Source organism: Mucor velutinosus (genome assembly GCF_035048745.1).
Source record: "Mucor velutinosus strain NIH1002 chromosome Unknown tig00001545, whole genome shotgun sequence".
Classification (NCBI taxonomy): Eukaryota; Fungi; Mucoromycota; class Mucoromycetes; order Mucorales; family Mucoraceae; genus Mucor; species Mucor velutinosus.
The window spans coordinates 71-25,165 of NW_027041925.1; the positions used below are offsets into that span (position 1 = coordinate 71).

At 39.2% G+C, this 25,095-nt stretch overlaps 8 protein-coding genes across 8 annotated transcripts; 5 read left to right on the top strand and 3 right to left on the bottom strand.

Moving 5' to 3' along the window:
* Positions 1–4,799: 4,799 nt before the first annotated feature.
* On the bottom strand, positions 4,800–5,227 carry ATC70_006158 (putative NRPS-like protein biosynthetic cluster; the record flags this gene model as incomplete). Its single annotated transcript, XM_064825437.1, has 2 exons — positions 4,800–5,018; positions 5,078–5,227. 2 exons carry the CDS (start codon positions 5,225–5,227, stop codon positions 4,800–4,802), a joined length of 369 nt encoding a protein of 122 aa, XP_064676655.1.
* A 489-nt stretch (positions 5,228–5,716) lies between these two features.
* On the top strand, positions 5,717–7,696 carry BUD16 (putative pyridoxal kinase; the record flags this gene model as incomplete). Its single annotated transcript, XM_064825438.1, has 5 exons — positions 5,717–6,083; positions 6,152–6,424; positions 6,499–6,939; positions 7,039–7,191; positions 7,275–7,696. 5 exons carry the CDS (start codon positions 5,717–5,719, stop codon positions 7,694–7,696), a joined length of 1,656 nt encoding a protein of 551 aa, XP_064676656.1.
* Positions 7,697–8,252: 556 nt separating this feature from the next.
* Positions 8,253–9,412, top strand: ATC70_006160 (uncharacterized protein; the record flags this gene model as incomplete). The annotated part of the gene is made up of 2 exons (XM_064825439.1): positions 8,253–8,485; positions 8,560–9,412. 2 exons carry the CDS (start codon positions 8,253–8,255, stop codon positions 9,410–9,412), a joined length of 1,086 nt encoding a protein of 361 aa, XP_064676657.1.
* A 5,078-nt stretch (positions 9,413–14,490) lies between these two features.
* ATC70_006161 (uncharacterized protein) lies at positions 14,491–14,787 on the top strand (the record flags this gene model as incomplete). Its single annotated transcript, XM_064825440.1, has 1 exon — positions 14,491–14,787. The coding sequence occupies one exon, from the start codon at positions 14,491–14,493 to the stop codon at positions 14,785–14,787; it is 297 nt and encodes a 98-aa protein (XP_064676658.1).
* Positions 14,788–15,072: 285 nt separating this feature from the next.
* ATC70_006162 (uncharacterized protein) lies at positions 15,073–17,416 on the top strand (the record flags this gene model as incomplete). Its single annotated transcript, XM_064825441.1, has 9 exons — positions 15,073–15,092; positions 15,151–15,239; positions 15,299–15,376; positions 15,440–15,567; positions 15,624–15,836; positions 15,909–15,942; positions 16,003–16,307; positions 16,362–16,821; positions 16,875–17,416. 9 exons carry the CDS (start codon positions 15,073–15,075, stop codon positions 17,414–17,416), a joined length of 1,869 nt encoding a protein of 622 aa, XP_064676659.1.
* A 226-nt stretch (positions 17,417–17,642) lies between these two features.
* Positions 17,643–19,073, top strand: ATC70_006163 (Myb-like domain-containing protein; the record flags this gene model as incomplete). Its single annotated transcript, XM_064825442.1, has 3 exons — positions 17,643–17,867; positions 17,924–18,093; positions 18,158–19,073. 3 exons carry the CDS (start codon positions 17,643–17,645, stop codon positions 19,071–19,073), a joined length of 1,311 nt encoding a protein of 436 aa, XP_064676660.1.
* Positions 19,074–19,138: 65 nt separating this feature from the next.
* ATC70_006164 (uncharacterized protein) lies at positions 19,139–19,594 on the bottom strand (the record flags this gene model as incomplete). Its single annotated transcript, XM_064825443.1, has 1 exon — positions 19,139–19,594. The coding sequence occupies one exon, from the start codon at positions 19,592–19,594 to the stop codon at positions 19,139–19,141; it is 456 nt and encodes a 151-aa protein (XP_064676661.1).
* A 110-nt stretch (positions 19,595–19,704) lies between these two features.
* RHO5 (Rho GTPase) lies at positions 19,705–24,234 on the bottom strand (the record flags this gene model as incomplete). The annotated part of the gene is made up of 8 exons (XM_064825444.1): positions 19,705–20,053; positions 20,107–20,330; positions 20,386–20,464; positions 20,518–22,668; positions 22,728–22,801; positions 22,858–23,123; positions 23,186–23,838; positions 23,921–24,234. The coding sequence occupies 8 exons, from the start codon at positions 24,232–24,234 to the stop codon at positions 19,705–19,707; spliced, it is 4,110 nt and encodes a 1,369-aa protein (XP_064676662.1).
* Positions 24,235–25,095: the final 861 nt, after the last annotated feature.

The following is a 25,095-nucleotide window of genomic DNA, read 5'->3' on the forward strand; positions in this document are numbered from 1 at the left end:
TAACCCTAACCCTAACCCTAACCCTAACCCTAACCCTAACCCTAACCCTAACCTAACCCTATCCCTAACTCTATGTATAATTCTAACCTATAATCCTATTTCCTATGTCTAATTCTAACCCTAATTTTAACCATTACCCTGACATTAACATTATCCCTATTCCTAATATTAATCCTAATACTATATTAACTCTAACCCTAATCTTAATGCTAACACTAATTATAAGCCTAACACTAATTCTGATTCTAACTCTAATTTTTAACTGTAATAATTAACATAATTCTATGTCTACCCATAATGACATTATGTTTAATCATAATTGTGGCTTGTCTGTAATCTTATCACTAATCCTTGTCCTAATAATATCTATAATCCTATTTATAAATCTAATTCTAATCCCCGAGGCTGACTATATCCCTGATTATAATTTTAATTCTAATCATAATACTATTCCTATCCATATTATTAAGCCTTATCCTATTCTTAATCTTAACCTTACTCTTAATCCTAACCATAATTCTAATGCTAATCTTAATCTTAATTGTAATTTAAACCTTAATGAATAATAATCAAAACCGTAACCATATCCTTAATATTATTACTATTCATATCCTTAATTTTAATCCTAACCCTAATATTATTCCTATCTAAGCCTAATATAAACCCTAATCTTAACCTTAACCTCATCTTATCCATATTCATGGCACTAACATTATTCAATATCCTAATATTAATCTTATTATTATCCATATAGTTATCTTAAATCATAATATTAATCTTAAAGGTAATCTTATTCCTATTTTAAACCTTATTCTTAAATATAATATTAATCCTAATATTAATCATAACCCTATTCATATCTCTATCCCTAATTCTAATCAATTCTTAGCACTATTCTTAATCTTAATATTAACCCTATTCCTAATCTATTCTTATCATTATTATAATCGTAATTTTAACCCTATTCATAATTTTAACCTTATTCCTAATCTTATCCTTAATTCTATCCCTATCCTAATCATCATTTATGTACTTTACACTAATCTTGTCTGTTTTTTATATATTTTTTTTTCTTCTTCTTTGTCTCTTATTCAATTGTTGTATATTGTCTTATGTAATATGTGTTGATTTATTCGTTACTTTAGTATTATTTTCTTTATGCTATACCTATTATTATCTATTATCCCTTATTTATATATGTATTATGAGTATTTCCTTTGTTGTATCTTCGTACTTGTGAAATGTTGTTATGCATTTTTGTTTACTATTTGCTATATCAATATCATCGTATTCGTTGTATAGCGGTAATTGCTTTTTTTTTCTCTCTCTCTACTACTGTAATGTATTCGCTCCGCTATGGTAATGTGTTCGCTCTGCAATGGTAATGTATCCACTCCGCTATAGCAATGTATCCGCTACGCTATGGTAATGTATTCGCTTTTTATTTTCTTTTATTTTATTTTTTTTTTACTGTTCTTATTCTCTCTTGTTTGTTTTTTTTTCTTTATCTCTGTTATTATTGTTATTATTTCTTTCTACGCTGTCTATTTCTTTTCTCTATCCCTTTCCCCTTTTCTGTCCTTTTTTTGTCTATTCTTCTCTCCTTTTCTGTGTATTTTTTTTTCGTAGTTTCTTCGTCCTTTCTCTTTCTATAATTCTTCCCATTCCATTTCCTCATCTCTGTGTATTTTATTCCCTATTCCTTCCCTTTTTTTCTTGCTTGTTTCTCCCTTCTCTTTGTATATACTTTCTCTGTTTCTGTTATTCTCTCTTTCCGTTCTCTCTTTCCCCCTCTGTCTGTGTTTCTGTCCACCTTTCTTTTTTTATATATCTTTTCTCTGTTTATATTTGCGTTTTTGCTTCTCCGTTCTTTCTTTGTTTGCTTGTTCTCCCGGTCTCTTCCTGTGCTCTATCTTCATGTTTCCCTTTTCTGTTCTGCTTATATTCTTTATCCTCCTTCTCGAACCTTTTTCTGTTCGACTTTTTTTCTCTATTTATTCCTTTATGTTTCTTTATCGCATTTTCTTTCCTTGTCATTGTTTCTTTCGTCTTTCTTTTATGTTTGCCTATTTTCTTTTATGTTTATTTTTTTTTTATTTACTTCTCTTTTCGCTTTTTTTACTTCATTCCTCTTTTTTTTGTCAATTTATTATTACTCTTTTCTTTGCTTCTTATTATTTACATTACTTCCGTTTCTTTCGTCTTTTTGCTTTCCTACCATCTCCTTTTATATATCTTTTTTTTTCTTTGTCTTATATATTACATTCTGTCTTTTCATGGGTTTCTTTGCTTCCCTTTACTGATTTTGCCTATTATTTGTACTTTTTTTCCTCAGTGTCTCAATTTTTCTATCTGTTTTGTTTTATTTACTCTTTTGCATTCTTTTCTGTTTATTATTTTTGCTCAATTTCTCTCTCTTTCTATGTATTTATTTTTTATCATTTTAATTCCTGTTTTGTCGGGTCCTTGTTTATCCAGTATTCGTTCCCATACTTGTTTTTGCTTCTTTTCTTATTATCTCAGTCTCATCCTTTCCCTTCTTTGTTCTTTTCTTAATATCACAACCTTTTCTTATTCTTTTCATTGTTTCTTTGTTCTATTCTGTTTTGATTTGTTTCTTTTAATTGTCACTATTCATTTTTTTATCACATTCCCTCTTTTATATATTCTTTGTCTAATATCCCAATCTCTTCTTGTGGTGTTCTTACTTTTTGTCTAATCCCTCCTTTTTTTCACTTTGTTTATTCTTCTGCCCTATTATATCAACGTTTGTTTTGTCGGGCATCATATTGAAAGCCCATGATAAGTTGTATCTTGTTCATCATTTTCCTCAATTGCTATTTTTCAATATTGATGAGTGATGTTGATGACTTATTTGAGATTTATGATAACATATCAAGAAAGTGTAATGCTAATTAACCATTGACGCTTGATAGCATATTTATAAGCTGGCAGGTGCTCTCTTACTACTGTTAAGAGCTTTCTATTTTTTTTTTAATAGTAAAACTTGTTTAGAATAACGAAATATAGACAGAGTAAATACAATTAGAACTGAATATATTTATTATGTTATTCCAAGATTGAATAGGGATCAAAACTAGTGTAGATATCAAAGGTATTTATAGTTATTTGACAGTGCCGCAGCAATAGGACCTTGATCTTGAATGCGGGATAATTGTATAAGCCTTGAACCAGTAACGAGGATGTGCTGCATCAGCGCTCATGAACCACCAGTCAAGGATAAACAACAAAGATGATCCAGGATAGAATGTTCTTCCTAATAGCTTTGACGGAAGAACATTTGTCGGAATTGAAACCCACTTCCAGGGACGAAAGGCCATAGGCTACCACTCTCTAGGAACCAGGATATAGATTAGCCATTTGATGGCACCACTCATGTTCCTTCGTGCTGCTTGAATAAAGACCTCTCACTTCTACTATGCATCTCAGCTCATTCTCAGATCCTCTTATGTAATAAACGACGCCTAATACATTTGCCTCTCAGAGATGATCTATATCCTCAACAAAAATGAAATTGATTATAACAGTTTAATGATATAATGATTTTAAACTATTTTTTTTACTAATTATTCCAGAGCACGCTCTATGTAGTGGTACATATGAGACCGCTCAGTGAAGCAATCTCTGGTGAGATAATAACTGGATAACATTTTCTATAAGTTCGCATACGCGAACTGGGCTATCTTCAGTTATCTTAGGCTACTTTCCCCTATTTTTCAAACACCGAGATGTTCGGTGTTTGAAAAATGTTATTAGGAATGATACCTCATGTATCAAGGTATCCAAGCACCGTGAGTCTTGCTTCTGATTGGCCATTCAAATGATACCTGCAGTAATAGGATATCCTATTCTTATGTATCACTTACCCTTTGTTCTGATTGGCTTTTAGCATAATGCCCATGGTACCCATGGTACCTAAGGTACCATTTCTCGACGACTCACGCCGTGAGTCGCCCAGAAATGTTATTAGGCCATTTTGAAAACACTTAAATGCCGATATCTCCCGCTCTAGTAATGCGTTTTGAAATTTTAAAACGCTGGTATAGTCTGCTAGTTCCGAGCTACCAACTGAATAAATTTAAAAGCAGTGAAAGCAAAATTCGTAGACTTGTAAGCTCCAATTTCTAGAACCTAAAGCACCATAACTTGAAGGCTTATATCTCAACATTTACTAATTAAATTTTCTTGTTTCAAAGTATGCATAGCTATTTGGAAGCCTCAGCTACTAGTTCAAGCTTTATACGGCAACATTAAACGCGTTTTTGGTTTTGACAAGGGTGAAAAAATGCATCGATACAAATCTCATATTAACTCTCAGGAATGAGTCTAAACTGCTTTTTTTGAAATCTTTAATACAATTATACAAGTTTTAGGTGCATATCTGGTTAGTTTCAGCACAATTGGCCTTGTTTTTAACGAATTTTAATGTGAGACGTTCCCAGCTCTCCGGATTTAAACTCGTATATCTCGTCATCCAATAGGCCAGCTGCTAAGTTTCAAATACTATTCTGTCTTTAAATTGTACCAGCTTTTTATCGGTTTAATTTGTTTTCAAAATTTATGACTTTTTTGTCGCCCCTAACACAGACGGGGTATTACCTTAACCCTAAATTATCCACGTTTTTTTTTTATTTTTTTTTTTGTTAACCCTGTTTCTTACCTTATTCTATCTTATATAGGTTTGCATATGCGAGCTTTTAGTGTGTGATGTTCATAAAGGATACCTCAGGCTACCTGAGGATACCTGGTGCTACCTCCCCCTATATTTCAAACACCGATTACTTCGGTGTTTGAGAAATGTTGTTAGGGCATTCCAATGCGGGATATTCGGATGCATCATCAGTATAGCCTCCAAGACCCTCTTTGCTGTGCGGTGGAGCTTCTTCCTGCGCGATTTGAGCTGTCCTGGTGTCAAATCGTGTACAGATGCCCCATTGCATAGTTTGTGCAAATGCTGGAGCATTGCGTTGTATCTCTCCACAGGAGAAGCTCTGGCCCTTCCGGTAGGGTTTGCTTCGGTTACCCGAGGACCTCTTCTGTTGCTGTTAGATAGTACCTGGCTTCTGTAAGTGGGATCCAGGATGCTTCTTGTTGCCAAATCGCTGCCTGCGTCTTCCAATGGCGACATGAATTGCTGTCGAAATCCATCATTCAAGACGTTCAGTTGTACGCCTTGTTGGCTGATTTCGGATCTCATTGCCATCATTTCTTGCAGTGAAGTCAATGCTGGTATCGTTGTTGTTGTTGTTGTTCATGGTTCGCGCTGATAATAAAAATTTAGTAAGCAAAGAAAAGATATGTTTAGAGTTGTGTTGTACCGTATATCTCGTTGCGCACACACCACCACGTTGTTGAGCGTCATTCGGTTCACAGGCTTCATGCAAGTAATGCTAACCTCATTGTACGCCCATAGTATAAGCATATGTGCACAGTGAATACCACTCGATTTGACATGATGTTGAAAGTGAAATGACGTAGAGGTAGCCTGAGGCGACATATCACATCATAGGAAACACGTTCCTTACTTGATCTTGGACTTTGAGTTACCAAACGTTATATGCAAGGCTACGTATCACTTGCTTGTAAACGATGATAAACGCATTTGTTGGCGAGCGCATATAAAACTTGAATTAGTATATAAAGCTGCCACTTGAAATTTGTTTTTACTTGCCTATTTTTCTTGGTTTCTCCAAACATGTCATTCTCAATCCGTATATCACGAGAAACAGAGCCATCCTTCTGTACAAATTGCTATACCAGCTTTGACAGTGCTCGTGCTCTACGCAACCATCGCCGAAACTGTCGTGCTCCCATTTTGAGTGAAGACCAAGATGTTGAAATGGAAGAGCAACCTCCAGTGGAAACAACGCTGATACAGCCACAATCTCCCCCCAGTGCGCTAGTCACAGCCAATTCAGATCATGCAAACCAGCTGCATGATGATGATGCCATGAGTGATATTGAAGAAATGATTCCTGCTGCTGACGATGCTGATTACGACTACGCAGACTTTGAACAGATGCCGGGTGCTGCTGATCTGCTGCCTATTGTCGATAATAATGGTAAGGAATTGCAGCGCTAAAGTAGATGTATATACTCACAATAGCGGATACCACACATGCGATAACAGGAGACAATCCAGAAGAACCAGGGCTGGAATTTGATTTGTTAAATGTCAAATACAAGACAGTTGGAGTAGTCGACCCAGATGCAGAAGATCAGGCTTGCTTCTACGATTGCAGATCCCTCGAAGACATCAACCAAAATACATATACAACCACAGAACTGGTTTCGATTGAGCTGTATGATATCGTCAATGATTTTGCCATACCACGGGATGCATACAGAAAGTTGGTCAGGTTGATGAACACTGTTTTGAGAGATACAGAAAAAATTAGTCGAGGTAATTCGCATTGCAATGACATGTCATTTATACAATAACTCACCAGCTTCCGATCCTCCCCCATGAACTGATAGAAAGCAATCCGGAGATCATGCATGGCCCTCGTGTGCAAAGCATGCTTCAGCGCCAATCATCGTTGACATCCCATGAATATGATGTGTGTATCAATGGCTGCAAGCTGTACGCATTGGAAGTAGACGACGAAGAGACAATTTGTGATATTTGTTCCCATGAAAGATACAATGCACGGGGAGATCGTCGAGCCCTGTCGACAATGAAAGTCATGTCAATTGGAGACATCGTATCACGATTAGTTGCGAATCCAATAACGAGAGAGGAGCTTCGGTACCGACATGCCTACGACAACAGAGACCTTGAAGAAAATCCATCCGATGTTATCATTGCTGACGTATTTGACGGCGCCACGTACAAGTCCATCAAGAATAAGCATTTCACAAATGACCTGGATATTGCAGTTGCGATCATGAATGATGGCTTTGTAGTTGAAAAGAGAGGTGATCGGCTATTCACAATTATTCATCTGATGGTGTTCAATTACGATCCACACAAGCGTTACTAGGAGGAGTACACGCACGAGCTTTGTATCTTTCCAGGAAAAAAGAAGCCCAAATCATTTGACTCGTTCATTTCCATCATCTTGGCAGAGCTCCAGTGGCTTTCTACGTATGGAATGGTAGTCGAAACAAATGACGCTGGGCCAATTCGTTTGAAGGTTCATCCTCTAATTTGTGGTGGTGATACTCCAGGTAAATATCCTGATTGATAAAGCAACTAATCAGCATCCACAATGGCTAACATGAAATTGATTTACCTACCTGCTTTATTCTAGCCGTGTTTGACTGGAGCAAGTGTGCTCATCATGCATCTGAGTATGGCTGTCGTTGGTATCTTTCGCGTGGTATGCACCCTGATAATCGCAGCCATGGGATGTACTTTCCAAATGCTGGAAGCATGCGTACGAATGAAGATTACGAGAGGGCTGAGTCCAACCTTGGATTCAACGGTGTCAGCCTTTTCAATCAGCTATCGTCATGCTTTGGATTCGAAGAAATGCATACATTAGCACGAGGTGTTGGTTCAGAACTCTTCGAGATGCTCACTGTCGGCCTGTCTCCGAACAACACAAAGTTCTTCTACACATATACAGATGGTGAATTGGAGCGAGAAAATTATCCATTTTTCATTCCAAAGCAACGGCTGTTCGAGATTGGCTGTTGTGCCAGAAGGGCTACAACTGTCTATAAAGATTAAGGTATTCTTGATGGGTAGATATGTCTGTGTTGTGCAACAACATGGACAAGCTATGATAAGTGAAGTGCATCTCAGCTATCTAAATACTGAGGTTCACCAGATGTGATAAGCGTTGTACAAGATAAATTGCTACTTTGGCATTCAGAACTTAGTATAAATAGAATAACTCCTGTCTTCATCAATAAATCTTTAGTTTTTGTGTCTGATCTTATTCAAATAAGTCTTTTCTTGTTTTTATAATATTGAACATTTTTTATAAGCTACAAATAATAATCCTTTTATTCTTTGTGCTTAACATTGGCAAAGCAATTGAGGACACAAGATCACATATACCAGTTGCATTTGATGGAAGCTTTTTGAATCTGGTGGAGAAGCTACGAGGCACCCGCAGTGTTGATTATCTTGATAATTTGCTGGTAAGATCAGATCCACTGTAATCTGCAAACGTACACATGTAAGGCGTGAATTAGGATCTGATTATTCTGATTTGAAATAGACCATCATACCTACTCTCTTTGTCCCAGAATTAGCCAGTCCACAGGCTAGGAAAGCAATCATGAAGCTGGTTAGAGGCGTCTGCCTTGCATTGCAATGGGAGTTCACTGAGGCTAGGTTGGCAGAGATTGATGAATGCATTGACTTCTTCATTGACTACTGCAAAGCTCAGAGAGATGCCATGTGCTTGTCACTTTCGGTCTTCCGTCACGTAATGCATCAGCTTACACATGTAGTGTGGATGATAAGAGAAATGGGGCCAATTGTAGCCTACTCCTCACGAAGTCAAGAACGGTTAGTCATCTATACATGCTATGTGTTATCACACACATCCAGTTACTTACATAACAACATCATCCATTTTACAGAAGCATTGGAAAGTTTGGTGATTTGATAACTGGCAAGTCAAGGACAGGCAAGCAATCTTCCAACTTGATTGAAATTGTTGCAATCAGAAATCAGCTGAAAAGGGTCTTCGACTCAAATGAGTTCCTCCAAGGCATTCGACCACAGCCATATGCATCCACCACATACCTCAATCATCCAGAATCTCTAACAAGCTCACAGTTGAGGGAACCTGATCAAGAAGAGACAAATTTGGATCATCATTTTGGCTTCGATGGTACTGATCGTGCTGAACTCCATGGTGTTCCAATTGCAAGATTCAAGCGTGCTTTGTCGAAATACTATTGCAAGATATTCTTACTTCAAAGGCTGAACAGTCCATTGTCAATGACCATCAAGGTTGCCCATCGTGCTCTAATCGGTTCTACTGCCATAGGATCAGAAATATACAGAGAGAAGATGCATGAGTTTCGTAGAAGCAACCATCTGGTCATGTTTAGGTCAACTCGCCTCAATCGACTTAACCACCCTGTCTCCTGTTGGTTTGTTTCGCGAGTGATATTCTTTTTCCAACATGTCTATGATGGGTCGACCTACTTTTTGGCTTTCGTTGAAACCATGAAAAATCATGGTGTTGCTTCTCACGACAGGTCTGTCCCTTTTGTTCGTATGAATGAGTCTGTCGAACAACAAATTGCAAGAAGGGTGCCGAGAGTGATTGATCCTAAGTATGCTGTCATTTCTATTGACGATGTTGAGATGCAAGTGGGATTGGTGAAATCTTTGGATAACGACTTGCACTTTAGCGTCATTGCAAACTACCATCCGTTTGAACAAGATATGTCGATCGATGCTGGCGATATTCGCAACCTTTAACGAGGATTGAAATCGCAACATACAAATTTTTTTTTTTTTTGCTTTCGCGTAAAACTATCCACTTGAGGCTACGAAATAAAAAATAATACATTTGTCAATGCAATACATAGCTACATTCATTAATCATACTTGTATACCTCTTGCAACTTTGTTATCCATGAAGGCATGCGCAAAATAATTATAAAAAAAAAAAATAAAAGAAAAGGATCCGCATCACTGACCACCAAAGCATTTTGAGAAAATGCATAATTAACCCAGCAAGGTTAACGTCCAACGAAGAAAAAAACGAGTTTGTTCGGATTCGAACTGGCGACCTTCAGTTTGTTAGTCAGGAATATTACCACTTTGACATAGCGACTCAAAGTAACCAGAAACTCGGGTCACGTGATTTTTACCCTGCTTTGTTTCAAATCGAACAAGTTTGGAGGCTTCTAACTTCGTAGATAATGATGCTACGAATTGGCGTTCAATACGGAAAATAAACAAGAGAACCCAAAAAGTCTGACCACACCATTTAAAAGCGCATATCTGATAACTATTTTCACAGTGTAAAGTCAAATGTTCTGATATGGGAACATCGAGGTGCTCATGAGAACATCGATGTTCCCAAAAGAGCGCATCGATGTTCTGTGAGAACATCAGTTGGGCCGTAGTGTTGTAAACCGGAAAGGTTCTATTGAGCTTTTTCTCCCGTATCTCTAAGATGATTTCTACCACTTTTAGCATCAAAGAGGTGGTTCCTACTGCTTTTAGCACTGGATACGCTGCTAATGTCTACTTTGAAGCGGTATTTTAAATACAAAGGACTTTCAAGATCCAATGCAAATATGATTCTGACAAATTTCAGTTTTCCCGTTTCCTTCTTAGTTTATGCGGTATTCTTCAATGGATGTTTACTTGGTCTCTCTTAGTTTTGATAGAATAGTGATAGATCTGCCGTCCAATTTTACACATAGGAAGGTGTTGCGAAAAGCACCGAGAAAACTTTAGATATTGATATTGTGCTCAATTTCCTGCCTAAACGTGTAGAACAAAAAGCTACATAAGAACTAAACACTTTGATAAATCCAAAAAAAAACTATACTGAACACCGCATGTGCAACAATCAATTTTCAATTGCGAGATAAAGTGTTTAGAGGCCATTCTCTTTAGATTTATTCTGGAAACGTATATAACAAAATAGATGTATAAGAAGAGGAAACATTGGGCAATCGTATAATTATCCTTGAGCACCCAGTGGCCCTTTAGGAATTCATAAATTGACATTTACTCGAAAAATACGCCTGATTTGTTTCTTTTTACATATGTTTATAGATAGATTTTGAAACCTTCGTTAGGTTATAACAAAACATACGTGCTACAATCTTTATTTCAAAATTTTATATACTCGAAAGATGTGTTGTTGTGTAATATATTTTGTCCTTAGTTCCTCAAATGGTCAAGCACTTAATGTAAATCCATTTTTTGTGATACCACTGATAATTCTTCGTTGGTTAAAAAATCCAACACACCTTCAAAACCCCAATTTTGGTGCAAATGATCTAAGTCTTGGTGCTTTTACTCTAAACTTGGTGTATTTGCACAAAGGTTTTCGCCGTAGTGACTGATTGTTTCTATGCATCTAGAGATCTGGTTTAGAAACGATACATCAATAGCAGTGTGAGGTGAATTATATTATTCTGAAACTTTACTTTTTGCTTTTACTTTGAGCGTTCAAAATTTTATGTTTTTCAATAGTCTTGTGCTTAAAAATGGAATAATTCCGCACTTTTTGTTATAGATTGATGTAACTCGTCAAGCACTACCATATTCAACATTTTACAACACTACTCTATTTGTAAAACATATTTTTATCAAGGTAAAACAGCAGTTTTCGGACGCCAATTTTTCTATAAAGGTATTTAATGTCAGCTTTTTAAAGCTCCGACTAATTTGGTTTGGTGGAGTCCTTGATTTTGGAAGAGTATTGTGCCTCAAATTAGGTATAAAAATGGCTTTTTTAATCATGAAGTTTTTCTTCGAGATGCAAAAAAATAATTACTAAAAAGAAGCAAGTTGAAAAATGCAAGATTGAGGTAGCAGTAAGCTGTTAAAAATAAGCATTTTTTTCCACCGATTCGCTCATATCCCCATTAATTCTACTTATTGAACGCTGATAACAACATTTGCACGGTAATTGTCTGCAGTAACTCTTTCTAATTACGATGTCAGTTTGACTGATAATCGACTAATGGTTTAGATTAAACTCTAAAAGCAAAATGTGATTGTCGGTTTACATAAATTCGTAAAGGAAAAGCAACCATCATAAAATATAGTAACTGGAATCAACGAGGGGTTTCAACACCAAAGATCCCGAAATCTTAAATAAATATAAATCAACGTACAGCATAGCAATCATAAATTATAAAAGCATAACGTTCATGCAAGTCATTAAATGGAGTGATCTCGAGTATATCAGTATATTGCAGGTACGAAGATAGAGCGTTATCACAAATGGTAAGAGAGATCAGCAGTAATTATCATCATAAAAAAACCAGCTTATGTTTGTTGTGATATAATAGAGAAAACTGATAAGGGATAAGCGATGTTCTGAGTTGTCTTGGTGAGGCTAGTTTTTTCTATTGAACTATCCTAGTATGAACTATATAACTATAGAAATAAATTCGTCGATTCATCAAGGGACAGTTAAATTTCAATAATAAGCCTAGGAACCATTTAATCAATCAAGGAACTCATTGTTTGCTACTTTTTTGTTCTACAAGTATTCATTATTATTCATCATCAAGGAAAGTTGCCACTGTTACATCTTATTACAAAAACTCTATAATAAAACACTACCATTCACATCACAGTACCTTTAAATATCACTACTTGCAACGCTGCACCCTATTTGTAATAACGTCTGTTTATCAACAAGTCCAGATGGTTGAGTCTTATCTCGTGAACAAGCACAATAAGGAATCTCCCAATTTAATCATGCTTATTAAAACGAGTGAATAGATAATCTAGGAAGATTTTCAACGACACCGGAAGCGATTGTTAAGAAAATAGAATAAAATAAAAGTGCATTCAAACGAGAATAGTGCTAAAACTGATATTGCCCGTTCCATTATCAACTCAAACTACAAAGTAATTTTCCGAGAAAGGACCTTGCATGTATTTTAATTAACCCATAGTTATAAGGGAAAGTTTATTTGATACCTAAAATCTTCACAACATGTTAGATTTATAGTATAGCTATTGAATGGGGTTTACTTTGTGTAGATCCGATCAGTATTTGTCGAGATACGGCCAAAAAAGGGGATCGTGCAAAATCACCATAATACTGTAGAATCATTCTATAGCATCAATGACATTAGATTCTGAAAACCAGAACATATGCAAGAAATTGGATTCAATCCAATAGACAAATCGCTGCTTTGGATATAAACGAGAATTTTGCATGCACCCTACGCCAAACTACGAGCGAAAGTAGTTGGGTATACTACAATTGCCTCGGCATCCTGTTGATTTGCATTGCTTCAACATAGCCTTCTAGCAGCAAATCGTCACGCAAAGGAAACTGAAAGTCTGTTTATAGATGCTCGTCGATCTGATCACGCTTTTAGCAATCAAAATAGACGTGCTACTAAGGTCTCGCCGCAATTGCTCTGATATCGACAATGATCAAATGTTGTATATTTTGGAGCTTCAGGTTTACTTGGAAGCCTTCAAGGAGGTTAGAAGCAAGCATAAATATATATATATATATATATATATATATATATATAAAAATAAAAATAAAAATAAAATAAAAAAACGTCAACGGCTGTCAAAATTTTAATACTGTCAAACATCCGGATTTCATTCGTAATGCGAGCAAATCATCGTTTGATACTACGCTAGAGTCTATCAAACTTCCTACAACTGTCAAGAGCATTCTGTTTTCGCTGAAGAGAACCTACTCAAGACATGATTTGACCGAAGGCGTCAACAAAAATACCATCGTCAAGTATTACTTGGTGCTTGTGCTATACTCTTTTTTCACAAATGGTGATTACTTGAACACATAGGCTGCTGATAAGGAAATCAAGGAGAGCTCCAACAGGTTCATGGCAAATGACCCTTCTTTGCAAAAATGAGCGAAAGAAGGCGGATTACACAATGGTTCACAATGCTACTAGCTATCCTCTGTTAATTTTGGAAGCAAAATTATGCCAAAACCAAACGTCTGATGATCTCGCCAATACCGGCAAGTACCTAAAGGATATCCTGGACGCAGATGAAGCTAAGGAATATTAATGATTTCGACTTTAATGGCTTGCCTCACGTGGCGAGCGCATTATGTATATGATGGAGCACAGCGTTGATTATATCTATATCATGTTCAAGCTACGAGACACTATGCATATCCCGGTAAAATATACAGACACTCATCGCGCTGCATCTGTTTTTGAGTTCCTGCCAATTTGAAACACCATGAGGATTCCACTGTTGATGTGATGGATCAGGCAAAGACGCTTCCCCTATTACCAAGAATCAAAACTCATTACACTCCTGTAACCGTGCTAGATCAAAGATTCAAAAGATTGTCAAACACGAACTCGGCCGAATCCAAGTCGGCCAGACGACAGCTGTTTCAAGTTCTCGTCATATAGTCATTGCTAGCACTGTTGCCACCTATCAGCATTACTACTGTTTATATACCAAGTTTTCATCTCCAAATAAAATATCAATAGCTTCTATACGTCCATTCTTGCAATATTATTTCTTAGTATTCTGTTAGCTCTTTGATGACCTCATTTGTATATTCCATTCTTGATATCATGCGTAATTCAACTCTATCTCTATAATTCAAATTGGGTCAAGCCAAAAGGTAATATTAAACAAGGTTTCCTGTTGCGCCACATAGACTATGACAGTATTAAGGAACATGAAATCATCATGACCAAGTGCAGTGTAACATGACATTTTCAAATGTTCCATTACATCATGCATTGTACCTTGGTAGATCAGAAAAAAAAAAGTATATAAATGTCGGCCTACTTTACTATTTTCAACAGCATCTTCAATAAACTACAACATTCAAATAATATAAAATGACTATTCCCTCTAAAACTGACGCCAAGACTGATCAATTTGTTGGTACTGTCAAGGAAAACGTAGGCTCTGTCGTTGGTAATGAACGTCTTCGTGGTGAAGGCAAGGCTCAGCATGGTCAAGGCCAAGTCGAGGAGCAAGCTGCTACTACATTGGGCTATGTCCAAGGTCTTACAAGCCAAGTTACCGGCGCTGTTCAAGGTGCTGTCAATTCTCTTGTTGGGAACAATTCTGGTGAAGCCTCTGCCAAGGTTGAGCAAAAGAAGGGTGAAGCTCAAAAGGAACTTAATGCTTAAATATACCATTCTTTTTCATCATGAATAAAGCCTATTATACTCTCTACATTTAAGCATATTTAGACTATACATGTTTGGTCATCATTGTATTGAGAGGAAGGAAACTCCCCAAACACATCTTACGGCATCTTTTTTAACCCAAACTCATGAATCCAACATGTGAAGGATGTGCACAACAGAAACACGGTGTTTGAATAGTAACCGGATGTTAAACCCAATGTTGTGTGTATATTGCTGCAAATCTTGCCGTTTGTCTCTGCACCTTTCTTCTTTTCTTTACTCAACATGTACAAACATTTGAAACTGTAAGCTCCACACCCATATCACGAATGGACATGCCAAGCTGATATAGTCACAACATAGATATATCACAAAGAAGGCCTATGTGCTTGCACCCGAAACAGGCTCCAATCTAACAGTGCATCGCGATACAGGTGCCCTCGAATTGACCGGTAAGCTGTTTGGTTATCATAAAGATAAATACCATTGCTCATTCATAGTATATATTCAGAGACCATTCCCTCTGCTAGCGAGCAAGAAAGCACATTGAACGTCTATGGTCTCTTGGGTTTCATCCAGCTTTTTGCAGGTAACATAGTTCACCACCAATCGCTTGGTTTGAAAGCGTTCGTCATGCTGATATTGTTACTAGGTGATTACATGATGACCATCACTAAACGCGAGCAAATTGGTACAATTCAAGGAAAGGCTATTTATCGCGTTAGTGGATTCCAAATCTTGCCATTGGCACAAGACACGAACCGATTGACTGAGGATCAGGTAAGTTTCTTTTTGTAATCAGGGGCTGAATCCATACCGATTCTTTCTTTGCGCAGAAATCCCAAGAGCAAACTTTTGTCAACTTGCTCGAATCCCATCTCAAAAACAACACATTCTATTTTTCATATGATTATGATTTGACGCAATCCATTCAAAGACAAGCTCAGTTCAGCAGCGAAAAGTTGGCCGAGCCATTGTACAAGAGAGCAGATGAGCGTTTCTTTTGGAATCGATTTGTTGCTACGAAGCTGATTGACGCTAAATTTGATGTAAGTAATATAGGGATTAGTGTGTGTCTGTATGTGGGTACGCAGAGGATATTGATATGGTGTCGGAAATAGACAACAAACTTTATTTTGCCAGTAATGCAAGGATGTAAGTGAATTAGACACAATGAAAACACATACTATGGGAATGATTAAACAAGGCATGCAGTTGTAGAGTTGAATCAGTGCAAGATCAATGACAAGACTTTTGCGTGGGGTTTGATTACTCGTAGAAGCAGACACCGTCCAGGCACTCGCTACTTTTCACGTGGTATAGACGCAAAGGGCCATGTCTCCAATTTTGTTGAAACTGAACAGATTGTCTTGTACGACGGGGCATCCACTAATCAGCAAGTTGTGGGGGAGGTAGAGCTCTCGTTTGTTCAGACTCGCGGTTCAATTCCTGTTTACTGGGCTCAAGTGATCAACCTCAAGTACACACCTCGTCTTTGGATTGGAGAGACCAGAAAGAGTGTAAGTGTGTAGCATGTGTGAGCCAGGCTGATTCTCATTCGTGTGTATCCTTAGTTGGCTGCTGCTCGTGCTCATTTCGATGAGCAAATTCGCATCTATGGCCCTCAAATCTTGGTCAATCTCATCAACAAAAAGGGTTATGAGCTTCCTATGGGACAAGCTTATGCTCGCACGGTAGAGCAATTGAATGATCCTCGTATCTACTATACGCATTTTGATTTCCACTCTGAATGTAGTAAGATGCGCTGGCATCGCATCCAGCTCTTGGTAGATCAATTAAAGGACAAGTTGAATGAGCAAGGATACACCTATTACGATACTGCTCAAAAGAACCTCAAAAAGACACAGACATCTGTTGTTCGCTCCAACTGCATGGATTGCTTGGATCGCACCAATGTCGTTCAGAGCACGCTTGCCAGACACGTTTTGACTCAGCAACTCAAGGAACTCGGCATTTTGGAAGCAAATCAAAAAGTAGAGGATCAACAAGAGTTTATGAATAGCTATAGAAATGGTAAGTCCTAGACTTGCTCTTCTATAAACCACTAGGCTCACAGTTTATGACAGTCTGGGCTGATAATGCTGATGGCGTCAGTTGTGTTTATTCGGGCACAGGCGCTCTCAAGACAGATTTCACTCGCACTGGCAACCGCACTAAGGCTGGCGCTCTCAAAGATCTCCAAAACTCCATTACGCGTTATGTTAAAAACAATTTTTTGGATGGCTCTCGTCAAGATTCATTTGATCTGTTCCTTGGAAAATACCATTTGGTGCAAGATGCTCATAGCCCATTTGTCAGTAACAAGCCTCTCCGTGTCCGTGTTGTACCCTACATCCTGTTGTTTGCTCTCTTTATGCTTTTGTTGAATCTCATTCGTCCCAATTACTCGGGATTCAAGTCCTATACTTCCTACTTTTTGTTGCTCCTATTCTGGGTCTCTGTGTTGATTTCAGGTGTTCGCTTTGCTATCCAGCATGGAGATGAGTTTGTTCAATGGCCTCATCTTGTTAAATTGCCTCCTACAGATGATATTTCTGAGGCTGGTTTTACAGAAAATGGCAACATGTCTCCACCCGAGATTACAAAGGAAGAGTTGCCTGTTCTTTAATCATACTACTATTACTTCTTTGATACAAGTTTTTCTTTCTTTTTTCGTTTCATCATACAATAAACATGTCCTTTTTTTTAACCTAATTTCGGTTGATTTACTCACGCTCACACACCTGCAATTGTAGAAAACCTTGGAACAAACGAGTTTCTGTCGTTCAAGACTAAAAAGCTATATAAATTAGCATTTTTTCCTAGGTCAGATAATAGGATCCTTCAGCATCAACATGTCTTTTTCTAATCCCACGTCTGACGCTACCATCTCCAAGAAGCTCAAATACATTGTGATTACGCATGGTGATTCCTATATCGGCCAGACATTAGCTATGCATATCGCTGATCAGCTGGATAAAGGCCAAGGTCAACTCAAGACGAAGCATCGTGCCGTCCGAGTTTTATGTCAAGACAAAGCCAAGTTGAAACATCTCGAGAGAAGAGGCATTGAAGTCAAGGTAACATCAAGCTTGTCATAAAAAAGAGGCTATCTTGATCTAACATGTAATTTAAGCAAGTCAATTACGAAAGCCAACATACTATCACTGAACAGCTCAAAGTGCATATCAAGACCATGATCTATAATCCTTTTGCTGTAACGATGGGCCGTATGGTTGAGTGTGGCATGAATGTCCTTGATGCAGCTATTCGCCAAGATGTCAAGCGTGTTGTTATGTTATCCAGGTAACCAGCCAACAGACTTTCTTTCTGTTTCTCTTTATATATTGGCACTGACTCTACGCAACAGCTTCGGTGTAAATACCATGGAGGCATCCTCTGCTGTGGATGCGCCTATTCTTCTATTCAAAATGTTGGAAGCTCATTTGCGCCATCGCTACAAATACGGTTCCTGGGTGGTCTATCGCATTCCATTTATTCAGCAATACATGTACTTTTGGATCCACATGCTCGAGAACAAGAACATATTGGGCATGCCCATCTCTGAAGGCGACATGCTCATGACAGTCAATATCAAGGATGTCCATGAATGCGTTGCTATGGCCTCTCTTTCCAAGAAATCCATGGTCTGGACCTACCATGAACCTGAGCGTCATTTGCAGGCCTCTACTATCCTTCCAGGCGGTCCTGATGGAGACACCTCAAGCAGCTCTGATGATAGCAGCAGCCAGCAACCAATGGCCATCAAGCGTGTTTACGAATTGGTCAGTGAGCCTCTCACGCTGACTATGATGGCAGATGCCATGTCGCGCGCGCTTCGTGAAGCTGGTGGTAGTTACAATGTTGATGCTGCTGTATTGACGGATGAGCAACTGGAGATTTATTTGAAACTTGTTGCCAAGACCAAGCAAAGGGATGCAGCTTCTATGGATGCCACTGAGTGGGGCCGTATTTTGGATGCTGCCAAGATCCGCCAGTCATCTAGCTACCAACAAGGTGTTTCCGAGCTGCTTCAAAGCAGATCTTCTCTTGCCAGCACCACCAAGCACCGAGACCACCAGGATAGCCCCGATGTGTACCCTTGCCCTGCAGATACATTGACTCCCTTCTGTATCCAACTCATCTTGAATCATTTCAAAGTGGCTCGTAACATGGTGATGCCACCCTTGGTTCTCAATAATGACATTCGTGATATCATAGGTCGTTCTCCTATTTCCATGGATGTCTTTTTCATGTTGAATCGAAAGCTGTTTCATCCTCAATAATCTACATTCTCTGTGTGCTTGTTATATTTTTGTTTATTTCAAATAAAGTTACGGGTGCTTCATTCTTAACTTTGACCATCTCCTTGTTTAGACATTTGAGGCTCTGCTAGGAAGACGTCGTTGGCCATCGTACCATGCGTCATAGCACATAAAGCATGCAGTGCCTCTCCATTGGATGCCATGTTGACAGTGCCATAACCTGCCATTGGGCCTGTATACATGGCTAAACTAGCTGTACCAAATGTGTTTGTATCCCATGCTTGGACACGAATGCGACTATTGGGACCTAGACAGTTATTGACAAGCGCAGTCAATGGTGCCAGGTTGTGTGTACCAATGGTTGCTAATCGTCCACCCAAGGATTGACAATGTTCAAATGCTTGATCTCCAGTAATAGTGCTGAGTGTAATAAAATAGCCTAAACTTGGATCATTGCACGTGTCTCTTTTACGAATGGATCTCGCTTGCACAACAGCTACTGTGGCGCTACAGAGTGGTAATAAAACGGCTAGAAATTTCATGTTGAAATGTTTGTAATAAAGAGCCATGTGAATCCAAGTATTTGATTTCTTATATACAGTAAATTCAATTCTGGACCATGCTGACATTCTCTGACAACGAGAGCCAAAAACTAGAGTCTTTTTATTTCAAGCCATTCACCACTCAAGATATCCAGTGTTTGTACATAATACTGTGCTAATCCAATTAATGCTTGCTCCTCCTTTTGAATGAGTGCTATGCTCTTTTTAGGCTTGTTGCTCTTGAGCCAGTTGTCCTCGAGTTCCTGCTGCTTCAAGATGGATTGGAATGACTTTTTCTGAAACGCCTGGTCCTCCTTTGAAGTGCTGTTGAATCGACGTATCGGTGTTAATTTAAACGACGCACCCAGGCTGTCTACAGGATTGTATAATGGTCTAGTTTCTTTGACGCTGGGTGTAGGTGGTTGGTCTATATGCTCTAGCAGAGACTCGGGGATGTATCTATTAAAGAGTGGTCAACACAAGATGAATAAGTGAAAATACAGTGAACTTACATTTTCTTTCCCTTTCTGTCACTGGATGATGGTGCTGCACTGCTCGTTGATTCTTTGAGAGGAACATCTGCCACTTCAGCCATGATTTTGGACATGGGCTTGACTGATACAGCTGGTACTTTGCCCCACACTGGCTTGGTCGATGAAGATGGGGTGTCATTTACTTCTTGCTGCTGTGCCAGACGTCTTCTTTCCTTTTGTGAAATCTTTTTAGGGATGGCAGACTACATAATAGACATCCACGTTAGACGTATTCTCTGAGTAACACATACAACATACCTTTTGACTCTTCATAGACGCAAGATTGGGCTGATTCTCGGTCTCAATGATCTCTCGTAAGGATGGCTTGCTGTGCGATCTATACCATATCCTCAATAACATGTATCTTGTTTGCATATGTCAAGTACTTACTCTGATGCAGCAGCAGCACTTGCAACGGAAGCAGTGTTTGTAGCCCATCCTGCTGAAGATTGACGTCTTTGCGAGGACGCAGCTTCCATCATGTTTAATTCGTTTTCAAGGTCATTCAACTGTACTTTGGTGCCTCTCTTGACTCTGCTAGCAGCTGCCGTTGTAGATGGTTGTTTCAACTGGAGTTCGTTGGTGTCTATTATTGTTTTGAGAGCAGACTTTTCCTTAGCTATGGATGGCTTCTCGGGATAATAGGTATAAAAGACCTCATCAAATGTCACCACACTTCCATCACCCCTTGAGAGAGCATGCAATGAGCTTGAAAATTCAATATCGTCCTCTTCTGTATCTGCATCAACATGCTGCTCTGGTAATCCTCTCACCACAGTAGGCGCTTGATTGATTTGAGCTTGACGCACGTAGGCTTCTAAATCTCGAAGCAATGTATCGGCAACTGCATCCAACATATGGGAAGCAAAAAACACGGGTAGATTCACGCTGATAAACTCCAAACAGGATTTTTTAAGTTGATCTGCCAAGCAAGCATCTGCGTATTCCAATACAGTGGTGGCTGATTTCAGCTTGATGAAGGGAACCAGCACCTGCTCTGTAATGGATTTGAGTCTGCCCAATAGCAAGAAATCGGCTTCACAGAGAAAATCCAGTAGAAACTGGACCATGGACTCCTCCTTGTCCTGTTGAATGGAGTTGAACAGTATTGTCTTGTCTTGATCCACATAGATGTACTGAATGATGGTATCCATCATAGCTTTGGGAATGTGATTGAGATTCACCTGAATGCACCTGTCCTCTGTCTCGGTTGACCTCTTTTGTATCCACACAGATCCAGGCTGAAGCAGGTTTTTGAAGTAGGGACATCGTTGTCGTAATATCACTTGATGGTATGTTGAATGCGGGTGGTTTTTAGTTACAATAGCCACATCTGTGCCTTTTGCCTTTTCCAACATTAATTTCAAATGTTGCGTTAATGTAGGTACCGGCGCATGACTGAAGGATTGCTGTGCTGATGACAGCAGCTTTGGTAATTGAAAGACATTGGCCAATGTCACTAGATCCCGTTGGATTTGATGAGCGGATGCCTGGATAGCCTTCTTGTCAGTGAAGGAATCCAAGTCCTTGAAGCAGAGATCGGGTACCTGGAAAAACGCCTTCATGGGATGCTGATAGGTATCTGTGTAAATGTAGTCCAGCAAGAGTAGTATAGACGCTAATTGGCACTGATAGATGTAAATGACAACTCTGCCGTCGCTGGCTCGCTTCTCCAGTTTGATGGTCATGCCGTTCATGATGGATGGTGAGCGACGATCAGCGCATTTGACCAGCTGACTGAACATGTTGCTTCGGCACCGCACAATGGTACTATGACAGTAGACATGCCTTTTATCAACACAAAACAAGACATCCAGCGAATTATCTTGCAAGCTCAGTTGATCGATGCGATGCCATGCTTGGTCCACGGCTGAGATAATGAGTTGACTGTATTTGAGACGTGTGGCCTGTTGCTGCTTCAACACGAGATCTTGATCCACATCTGCGCCTACTTTGTACTTTTGCACTTGGTGATCGCACTCGGTAGTCATGGCTTGCATCAGGCTGCAGAGTTGCGTATGGAATTCCTTGGCTATCTCCAACTGTGGCAATGAACTCGACAGATCGTATTCCAGTGTAGAGGCCGCAATGTGGGTGATGGGCGGCAGCGCGTATTCGGATCGAATAGCAGCAAATGCGCCGCTGGCATTGGCACACACTCTGATACAACGCTGTAAATGAGATATTTGGCTAAACCTGTCGACATGACCGCCCCGGAATACATGGCCAGACACTGTACATACTAGCATCTCTCCGTGCTGTCCAATGCTTGCATCTATGGCTGCTAAATGAGGTTTGTTGAGATGCGTCCAGATGCGTTTTGGAGCGGACACTACAGTTGGCTGCATCTGCTTGGTGTTCCTACTATTGGCGGCATCCACGGACTGTCTTGAGTGAGAGGATCGACAGGTCCACGTAAAGACTTCGCCTGTATTTGATACAGCGCCTAAATATTCTGTACCACTTGCTACTAACTTTACCATGAACGTGGGCTCTGAGCGATGCACGGTCATGTTGCTAGGGAATCGATTGACTGGGAAACTAAACAGCACCAACAGGGTCAGTAGAGTCTCCATCTCCTTGATGCATTCCAAACTTACAATAGCTTTTGCTGCGTATAATTCAAGAGTAGAATCACTTGAAAAGATGTGTTCAGGATGGCTGTACAATGATCCTATTGTGCGAATGACGTTAAAAATAGAAACAATGATACACATTCGCTCTACTTGCATTGGCCACCACTTGCACAATCTCTGTCGACATGCTCACTTTGCGAGGCGACACTTGGCAAGTCTCGTTGTCAGGCTGGTGATAGCCAAGCTGGCCTTGATTCAGCCCAAAGGTAAAAATGTCGGTCGTCGTATAGACAACCGAGTGCACTCTGGAAGCAGCAGCACCGAGAATCGGCTGCTTCTTCAAGCTCTGTGCTTGAATCTTGCGTGGTACAAGTTGCATTGGATCCTTGTTGCTGTTGCTATGATTATCCGTTTCATACCCTATTCGTAGACCAATCATCAGTTCATCCGTCCGCACATATAAGTATACACACTATAAATACCCAATTGCCCATAACTGTTATTTCCAAAAGAAATGACATTGCCATTTTCTGTGACAGCCAGCGTATGGTCTCGCCCTAGTGCGACAGATGTGATCCTCTCTGACCATGGCACTGGAATAGGAGTAAACTGCGTATCCGTCTCTTTACCCGTGCCTAATCGACCTCCACTGCCAAATCCACACAGCAGCAGATTGTGGCTGTTCTCTGTCGTCAAGATGCCCATATGATACTTTGACATGACGACTGTCTCGATCAGATAATCGGGTCTCTGCATGATGAAGGCTGATTTCTGTGATTCCAGTTGTAATCTAACACGCTCCGGTTTTGTTCTATTTTCAGTGTCTGGATGTCCTAAAACATAGTTTGTATTGTGTCCCCAAGTGTACAGATCTGTTCCGCCTCGTCGTCCACTGGCCAGAGCAGCATCTGCTGTTGTGTGATGGTGAGCCTCGTTCTCTACATTGTCCATCATGTCATCATATTGCCGTAATCGGTCATGTTTCGACAGTATTCTCTCTTTTGGGAACGTGTTTGCTATGGTGAGATTGTACAGCTCAAATGCATCTAGTCCCTCCCAATCCTTGATGTGAAGATCAATGTCCTGACGTTTCAATAACAGACGGGCAATCTCGAGGTTTCCCAAATACAGACATCTACATACAATGATGGTCAGCGAACGATGCCCTCTTTTGTACCGTAGTATGCCTTTTCAATCCGAATGAACCCTGATATTACCTGTGCAATGCTGTCCATCCGTTCTCTCGATCACGCATATTGACATCTACTTGAGCACAGTTGATCAAGCTGGACGCCATCTCTACCCTGTTCCAAGTGACAGCATAGTGTAATGCAGTCTTGCCTCTGGATGAACGTTTATTCAAGTCGAATTGCTTCTGACCCGAGCTTTTGAGTTGTTGTTGTATCCATTGACTCTGCTGTTTTGATACTGCTTGGGTTGATGATGATGACGACTCATTTGTTGCAAGTTCAATAAAGTAGTTTAATAGTTGGGTATCATTATCTCGAATCGCCTTGAAAATCGAAACCATGAAATAGCTGCTAAAGATACAAGAAAAAACAAAAAAGGCTGCGGAAGCTACACGATTTAAAAAATTGGAATGGTTCTCATCATATCAATCATTTCGTTTGTTCATGGCCAATCAATAGCAGCATGGCCCTGTCGGCCATATAAAAAAAGCTGGTATATCAAATGCTCATGGCATCTTGCACTCGTTGGCATATATATATATAATCATGATCCATTGATGTCGCCTATGGTGAATTACGAGTAATGTGTCATGATGATGCATTCCCCAAGGCCATAGCCTAGTGCACAATGGACTGTACATCCAAGACTACTGCGGCAAAACTCATCTAGATATCGTTCATCTGTGGCATCAACATGTCTCGAGAAAAGAAAGCAATTCGGTCAACTGGAACTATGTAAACTTTAATATGTTTGCTTTGTCACGTGGAATTCGATTTGATAGTGCATTCGTCAATCCCTGAATGTTCGAAATATAACCACTGCATGAAAAAGAAAGAAAGAAGCATTTGATTGAATTCAACGTCATGTTGATTGAAATCGTCATGTCGATTTTAGATTGTCATTTTAGATTACAAAATTTTTCATAGATGATATTTCAATGATGAAACAGGATTGCCGTTCTTTTAGTAAAGAAAAAAAAAAGACATTGTTCACACAAAAAGGATGAACACCACTTTACAAAGAGGTTTAGAAATAGAAAGATCGGTCGAGACCGTTGGTGCAACATGAGGAAATCGACCTTTTGATTTGAGGTGTTTTTCATACCAAATTCTGGATCAAACTCCTTTTCAAAAAAAAAAAAAAAAAAAAGCATATATAAAAGGCCACTGCAAACGGATGAAAAAATAATAGATCTACAAAT